Source organism: Pelecanus crispus, chromosome 5 (assembly GCF_030463565.1).
Source record: "Pelecanus crispus isolate bPelCri1 chromosome 5, bPelCri1.pri, whole genome shotgun sequence".
NCBI lineage: Eukaryota > Metazoa > Chordata > Aves > Pelecaniformes > Pelecanidae > Pelecanus > Pelecanus crispus.
The window spans coordinates 78392219-78400915 of NC_134647.1; the positions used below are offsets into that span (position 1 = coordinate 78392219).

General features: G+C 36.4%; 1 protein-coding gene across 1 annotated transcript; it reads left to right on the top strand.

The window, feature by feature from the left end:
• The first annotated feature begins 629 nt into the window (after positions 1 to 629).
• On the top strand, positions 630 to 7676 carry LRRC8B (leucine rich repeat containing 8 VRAC subunit B). Its single transcript, XM_075710962.1, has 3 exons — positions 630 to 653; positions 1401 to 3562; positions 4593 to 7676. Exons 2-3 carry the CDS (start codon positions 1427 to 1429, stop codon positions 4863 to 4865), a joined length of 2409 nt encoding a protein of 802 aa, XP_075567077.1. The 5' UTR covers positions 630 to 653; positions 1401 to 1426; the 3' UTR covers positions 4866 to 7676.
• The last annotated feature ends 1021 nt before the right edge of the window (positions 7677 to 8697 follow it).

The following is an 8697-nucleotide window of genomic DNA, read 5'->3' on the forward strand; positions in this document are numbered from 1 at the left end:
CAGTGCTAGGGTTAACGGTTGGACTTGATGATCTTAAAGGTCCTTTCTAACCTAAATGATTCTATGATTAAGAAAAATATAGAATATCCCCATTGCTTTGTATTTGTACTGCTTAACAAACTTTATAGTAAGTTTTCTCCAAAGCTGGTAGTGTCTGTGGTATTGTCATTGCCACTGGATAGTTTATTAATTTGTTTCAGGATGTAAAATATGGGCCTCTGTTTTTGAGAAACTTGGCTTTCTGTCAAACCTTGGTATATCAAAATTATGACTGAATTCTGCTTCTTGAAGTCTTGCATGTTGTGTATTTTACTTTCACACAGTTATTTGGAGAAGAAAAAAAAAAATTCTTCCCAGTTGAAATAGGGCTAGTTGTAGGCGGTTTCCTGGTTTTTGTGTTGATGTGACTGTGCAAAATTTTGACTTCACATTCTACGTGATCATGTCTGAGTATGTTCTGTTCCATTTCATGTAGCTGTAGCAATGCAGAGCTTAATGGATCCTCATGTCTGCAGTAAGGCAGCAGTTCTAATGAAAGCTGAAATGTTTGTTCTTTATTTAGGTGAAGTCATTAAAAATAAAGTATATTCAATGTTTTCTCCATCCAGAATGAAGACAAATGTAAAGATGGCATGTCCAAGGAATTTTAAAAGGTGTAGACCTCCTGACTGATCAGTGCTGTGTATTTTATTCTCTTTAATTAGTAAAGTAAGTATGAATCAAACCTATGCTGCTGGGGTTAAGTGCCATTTTTATATATACAACAATATTGGACGATACCAAGTTGTGTTTAGCTTAATTTTCATTCTGTCAGTATGCTTAATTCTCTTGATGGGAGAAGATGGGGAATTATATATAAGAATATGTAAAGCAAAACTGCTCTTCTGAGAATTTTTGTGGTTTTTTTATTCTTTAATTGGGTAGAATGATTTAATCTAGTAGAAAATTCTAAATTACAAGAGCTGTCATGTTAATATATTGCTCTGATTTTGGAATTCTTCATAAATGAAAAATCCCTTTTGCTATGTAAGTTTAGGGCAGTGGTGAAGGACCGCTAGCAATGTATCACACACTTCTTTAACTTATACCTGCTAGTGGCTTCTACTTAAGCAGTACTCAAATGTTTGGTCAAAATATACTTTCTCCTAATCTCTGATGCTAGTTTCATTCTTCATTTAATTTTTTGCATTCTGAGTAACTTTCCTTAAATGAATAGGACGACGGCTAGGGGTAGCTGCCAGGCATTCTTGGATACTTTTGCTATGCTCTGGATGCTAGGCCAAATGTTACACATATTTAAAACTGTGAAACCAGTAATAAGCTTCAAGTGTTTAATGGTGAGAAACTGTTTTTAATAATTCTCTAAGGATGTCTTTTTCTTTTTTTTTTTCCTCTACCAGCTGCTGTTCTCTCACAGGTGAAAGTCATGATCACACTAACAGAACTCAAATACTTAGCAGATGCCCAGTCATCCTACCACATACTAAAACCATGGTGGGATGTCTTCTGGTATTACCTCACCATGATAATGCTGCTAGTTGCTGTGCTCGCTGGGGCTCTCCAGCTTACTCAAACCAGAGTATTGTGTTGTCTTCCTTGCAAGCTAGAATTTGACAATCATTGTGCCGTGCCTTGGGATTTAGTGAAAGCCAACCTTAACATGTCGGCTAGCTCTACAGCACAGATAATCATCCCGCTTAAAATTCAGAATGATCTTCATCGGCAGCAGTATTCCTATATTGATGCAGTATGTTATGAGAGACAGCTTCACTGGTTTGCCAAATTTTTTCCATACCTAGTGCTTCTGCATACCTTTATTTTTGCAGCTTGCAGTAATTTCTGGCTTTACTATCCTAGTACGAGTTCCAGGCTTGAGCACTTTGTAGCCATTCTTCAGAAGTGTTTTGATTCTCCATGGACAACGCGTGCCCTCTCAGAAACAGTTGCCGAGCAGTCTGTGAGGAAGTTGCCGATAGCCAAATCAAAAACAGTGATTTCATCACCTGGGAGTTCAGTAGATATAAGGGCCAGCAGACAGTCCCTGCCATATTCGCAACCTGGCTTGGAAACAACTGGAAGAGAAAATTCCTCAAGTGTTCTTGACAAAAAAGAAGGGGAACAAGCTAAAGCTATATTTGAAAAAGTGAAGAAATTCAGAGTACACGTTGAAGAGAAGGATGTCATATATACAGTGTATATGAAACAGATTATAGTGAAAGTCATTGTATTTGTAATAATAATAATTTATGTCCCCTACTATTTATCATTTATTACACTTGAAATTGATTGTGTAGTTAATGTTCAAGCCTTTACAGGCTACAAAAGGTACCAGTGTGTTTATTCGCTAGCAGAAATTTTTAAAGTTTTGGCTTCATTTTATGTTGTTTTAGTGATCTTCTATGGCTTAACTTGTACTTATAGTCTGTGGTGGATGTTAAGAAGTTCACTTAAGCAATATTCTTTTGAGAAGTTGAGGGAGAAAAGTAATTACAGTGATATACCAGATGTAAAGAATGACTTTGCATTTATTCTCCACTTGGCAGATCAGTATGATCCTCTTTATTCCCAACGATTCTCAATATTCCTGTCTGATTTGAGTGAAAACAAACTGAAACAGATAAATCTTAACAATGAATGGTCGGTGGAAAAACTGAAAAATAAACTAGTAAGAAATTCCCAAGACAAGACAGAACTTCACCTTTTCATGTTAAATGGTCTTCCAGACACTGTCTTTGAACTGACAGACATAGAAGTCCTAAGCCTGGAACTTATTCCTGAAGCCAAACTTCCTTCAGCTGTGACCCAGCTAGTCAATCTCAAAGAACTGAATGTTTATCACTCATCACTAACTATGGATTATCCAGCAGTCAGCTTTTTAGAAGAAAATCTGAAAACATTGCGCCTGAAATCTAGTGAGATGGGGAGAATTCCATTTTGGGTCTTTCATCTGAAAAACCTGCAAGAATTGTGCTTAACAGGATATTTCATGCTAGATCATCACAACTCCATATACAACGAAAGCTTTCAGGGGCTAAAAAATCTGAGATCAATTCACTTAAAAAACAACCTTTCCCGTATACCTCAAGTGGTTACAGATCTTCTGCCTTCTTTACAACACTTGTCGATCAACAATGAGGGAAATAAACTGATAGTGCTGAATAACCTGAAGAAGCTGGTGAACCTGAGAACCTTGGAATTAATCTGCTGTGATTTAGAGCGCATTCCCCATTCCATTTTTACCCTAAACAATTTGCATGAAATTGACTTAAAAGAAAATAATCTCAGAACAGTGGAAGAAATAATTAGTTTTCAACATCTTAAGAACCTTTCTTGCTTAAAATTGTGGCACAACAGTATTTCATATATCCCAGTGCAGATTGGTGCGTTATCAAACCTGGAACAATTGTATCTAAATTATAATAATATTAAAAATGTTCCATTGCAGCTATTTCTTTGTAAAAAATTATACTATTTGGATCTTAGTTATAATAAGCTAACCTCCATCCCTGAAGAAATCAGCTATCTGACCAATCTGCAGTACTTGGCTTTGACAAAAAACCACGTAAGTAGAACTTTGAATTACTATTTAAAAAAAAAAAATCAAATATCGACTTAACCAGCCATTTCTTCTGGAACAGCCTCTGGTTCAAAATGCTTTTCTGGTGTTCATGATTAAAGTAAACCCAGTAAAGCTGAAAAAAGGGGTGGTGCTTGTTTAATTACCAAAATTTTTGGTGTCATCAAAGCTTGCGTATTACTGAGTAAATACTATCCTGGTCTGTAGCAGCTTAAGGGCTCTCATCCAGAGATAGTATAGGTTAGGATGGCTGCAGAAATGTATCTTCCCTTTCCCTGCAGCTGTCCACCTTATGTAGTATTTTAATGGAAGTGAACAGTGTTAAATTTTTACCTTAAAATATCAAACTGAAAGCTGTAGTGAATCAACAGCTAGTTGATGAGTAGCTCAGCTGTCTGATTGGGAAGAGAGAAATAATTATAGCTGGTAGCCTCATCGGCAGTGCTAAACTGTCTGGCTCGTTAGTGTGGGGTCCAGGCTTGTGACTTAAGACTCCTTTTGAGGTTTACAATTGTTTTCACTGGTGAGGTTGGTTTTGGATGTTATATGCCCATAGTGTGGGCCAGGACTATGTTACTACTGTACTACACAGACGACTGCTGGTACAGGTTTCACAACACAGGAGCTGCTAATGTCTCTCCACAAACTGTGTTTGCTCTTCATTAAGTGATTCTTAGGAGATAGCCTATTTATCTCCCCTGCCACCTGCACACGTTTGTACACACTTCTGCACATGCGTGCGTGTATGTGTTCCCCCTGCCTTGCTTATGTCTTGACTTCTGCCAGGAGCTAAGCATCTTCATAACAAGACAGGTATAGAAAACCACTGTAGTGTTCTCAAGCACTTTATCGCATAATGATAGAAGCATTACAATCTTCCCTTTCCTTATCCTTCCATAAACTAAGAGGTTTTTTTACCCTAAAATAAAACTGGGAAATGTCAAAACATGCAGCTGCATGTAGGCTAACAACTTCTAATGTGCATTATTTTTGTTCTTTTCTTTCCTTTTTCTAGATTGAAATGCTGCCTGATGGATTATTTCAGTGCAAAAAGCTGCAATTTCTTCTTCTGGGAAATAACAGTCTGATGAATTTGTCCCCTTGTGTGGGTCAGCTACTGAATCTTGTTCAATTAGAGCTCATTGGAAACTATCTTGAATCACTTCCTGCTGAACTGGAAGAATGTCAGTTCTTAAAGCGGAATAGTCTCATTGTAGAAGAAAGGTTGTTAAAAACACTTCCACTTCGTGTAAGAGAGCGTTTGCAGGCATGCTCAGATAAGTGCTAAGTTTAAAATGAAACTGCATCATTGCATTCTATAAGCCTTTTGCTTAATATCTCTCTAAAGATCTGTATAGGTGGAGAGAAGTGAAGGAGAGATAGCAGTTTACAATTAAATCCTAAACTTAAATGCATTGAACTGAGTTGATTGTATTGGAAAAGCAAAATGTATTTAGATTCAAACAAAAAAATGCAGCCTTTAACAGGTAATCATGTTTGAAAAATCTGAAATGTGAATTGTTGGTTGGGTTCTACTGGTTGAAATAATTCAGTTAAATGTTTATGATCGTATTGAAATGGAAGAGTTGATTGCCTGGCTATAGTGAGAGTGTATATACTTTTTTTTTCCTATGGGAATTTTTTCTGTTGATAGTGATAACTTTAAACAGTTTCATCTCCTGCCATATGAGGTCTAAGAACTGTCTGGAATTAGTTTCTAAATATGAACTCTTCACTAACTTAGGATATGTTCAATTAAGAGTTTAAAATTTAAAAATTACTTGAGCAGTTCAATTGCATGGGGTATACTGAAAGTAATTTTTTCAACGTACCTTAATTATTAAAGCTTTTGACAAGTACTGAGCATTCTATAATTGTGGAAGATGCCGTTTGAATCTTGCTATTAAAACCAGTTGGACAATAATACCTGAAACCAGTTTCAGTATTTTGTCTTAAAAACAGTAAATATAAAATGAATTGTTGCCTGGAAATTGGGAGGAATCAGAAGAATCTGGAGTAACTGTTGTGCGCACGTACTAGACAACAAATCTTAACAGTACTGATCGTCGCAGGTAATGATGGCAAATGGAACACGATGTAGTTGCAAAGTTGTCTTCTGTATGTTGTGAGCATCCCAGGTGTTAGTGTAGTGTATGTTGCTGTTTAACATTTTTATAACCTCTCATTACTGACTGCCTCAGTGCTGCTTCTCCACACCCAGTTACTGTATTTTGGTGGCTGGGGAGAGGATGAAGGAGGTTTGTATTAGACAGGGAGAGTAAGGCACAGTTAAAACAAACCAAATAATCACACAGCTTAAAGCACTTGGGAGAGAAAAGCAGGAAGCATTATAGGCTTTGCCTCTTCTAGGGATGTCATAACTGCATAAATTTTAGTGGTGGAATGAGCTCTTATGCCATCCTTAATACTTGCAGAACTGGATGGAAATAAAATGGTTCCTGACTTCATTCTTCTGCTGTGCGCTGTTTTATTGTATTTGAAGTCTTAACTCTCATGATGTTTATCATGGTCACTAAAAACATAAGTTATATCCCTGGGGAAAAAAAAAACATGCTTTCCAAAAATGTATTTGAAAACTTTTTGTATTATATTAAAGTTTTCAAAACCAATCTCAATTATGGGTTAAACAGATGAGATAAACTGTGCTCTTAATGACTTTGTGTTCATCAAGTGTGTTAACTATGCATTCCACTTTGTAATAACAAATCATCACAGCTAAACCAGTTTTAGTACTAGACTACTTTCAGTCATCTCTTGCTCCCATTCCAGTGCCACTTTTGTGGAGAGTAAGGTTTATTCTGAATGAAAATGCCAAAACCAAGTCTGATCATCATGGAAGTAGGAGATGTCTCTGCAGTAGCAGTGCAAGAGGTGCATGTTTATTCACTGTACTGATGGCATTCCAAAGACCTTTGTAGTTAGAGCACTTCTCAGGGAACCAAAATGTGGTAAAGCTATTACTTTTTTATGTAGTTCTAGAAATGTTTAGTGTAAACTGATTAGTTGTGTTTATGTGCAGACCAGTGCTGCTGGAACAGTCTCTCACAGTGTCTGTATATAGCTCTTCCAAACTCTACTTTCAACTAATTTTGAGTTGTATAATAGTTCCATAGGAATTGACGTGGTTCACAAACAGAGCTAGCTGTGGTAGATGTGATTAAATCAGAGTACATTGATTTGCACCCCTGTGGCAAGAGTTTTGTTAATAATTGCAATAGGTCTGTCAGGACTTTATAACTTAACATTGAAGAACGCTTCATGCCAGAATTTGACACACAAGACTTGCAGTCTAGTAATTTTTAAAAGATTTAAAAGAAGCAAGCATTTTCTTTTAAAGCTTTTTTCTAAATTGGAAAGCTGTATTGAAAAAGTTAAATAAGCAAGTGACTGGCTTGGCCAGTAACTTCAACTTTTTAGCAGTGCATCTGTCCCTTTGCATAATCAACAAAACTGATGGAGGTGAACAATGATCTTAAATGTGCATTTTATGTTAGTTCTGTCAGAGTGAAATAACAGAAATAACTTGGAGAAAGGTACTTCATTTCTAAAATGTGTAACCTCAAAGGATTTGAGGAAATGCTAAGAACTGCATAAGAATATAAATACTGCTTTTATAGGTTAAATGGGTTACATTTTTTTGCAGACTTTGATATTTTTTCACTCTGCACTCCCTCAAGAGGGTTGGATTTTTTTTCACTGCATGTTTGAGTGCTTATAAAACACCCAGACAAAAGCCAGAAAGTTTCAAGGCTAGAATCTGTAGCCTTGCTTTCAAACCACAGTGTGCCTTTATTATCCATTTTGTACCGTGAAACCCAATCCTAGCGCTTACAGTTAAGGGTGGAGACAAATATAACTCTGAATTTCTTGAATTCACTTCAGCCATGACCTTAATATTCAATATTTCTTCAAAATGAAGGGATTTTCAGGGAATCAATATATGAATCCACTGTCATAACCTTTGTACAATAAGTATTGTTGACATCTAGTCTTTGTATTAAACAATCACTTCCAATCAAAAAAAGGCTTTTCGACTTGTTTCAGTGTTGTATTGTGATGAAGAACTTTGTATTGTGACCTTCCGTATCGTGAACATTTTTTAAAAAATTAAATTTTTTTTGCATTACAATTCTATGAACTGTTCTTTATTTTCCGTATGAGATGTTGCATTTAATGCAAAGCTCAGAAGTCTGCTTCCAGCCATCTGTACCTATGTGCTAGCAGGTATATCTCCACAGGAAAGCGTAAAGATAATGAACAGCAGTGGGAACTGAAGCTGTGCTCCATATCAAAGCAGTTCTCATGTTCTGGGCTAGGAGAGAAGCTCCTGTGTTGATTAGAACTAAGCTTCCATCTTAATAATTGTTACAGAACCTTTTCCAAGTCTCCCACTTTAATCTTTGTGAGCTGGGTAAATATCGAATGCAGCCTGGAATTGTGCTGGGAGAAGCGAGAAGGCAATGGTTCTCTTCCCAGCCTGGCACATACAGCTGTCATGCAGCTAAACTGCCAAAAATAATGCTGCTTGTAGTGAATCGTGAATGTGTCTCAAGTATTGCACACTGTGTTAGCTCACAGATCTCATTTCTTTTGAAATGTGAGATGATACCTGATGGCTTTTTGTGGGAACCTGGGTTTGGCTCCATGTTTTGAAGATAAGGAAAAAAAATCAAACATTCAAGTAATGTTACATATGCAAGTGCTATCTTCTTATCTTTCAAAATTAGAACCTTCCTTGGAAGTTTTACAGAACTGTGGCCATTTCTTCTTGGACATGAACTAACTAATAGAAACATGACTTGTGGTTTACCTGTTTTGAGGTGGTAGTGTTGCTAAAATAAGACAGATGATTCTTCTTAAAGTTGTTGTTCCATGCTCCTACAGATCCATGTATTTTGTTTTCATGGTAACTTCTTGTAGTTCTAATGATTTATTTTTTTTACCAGTAGATTTACATCATGCTAACAAACTTCCTTGGTATGTAGACTTTCAATCTTCAAGAATGTGACCTGAAGTTTATTCTGTAATCACTTCTAATAAGTGACTCTTTCCCTCTTCCCTTTCCATGACAATAAATGCTGCCATTATAGAGGACAATG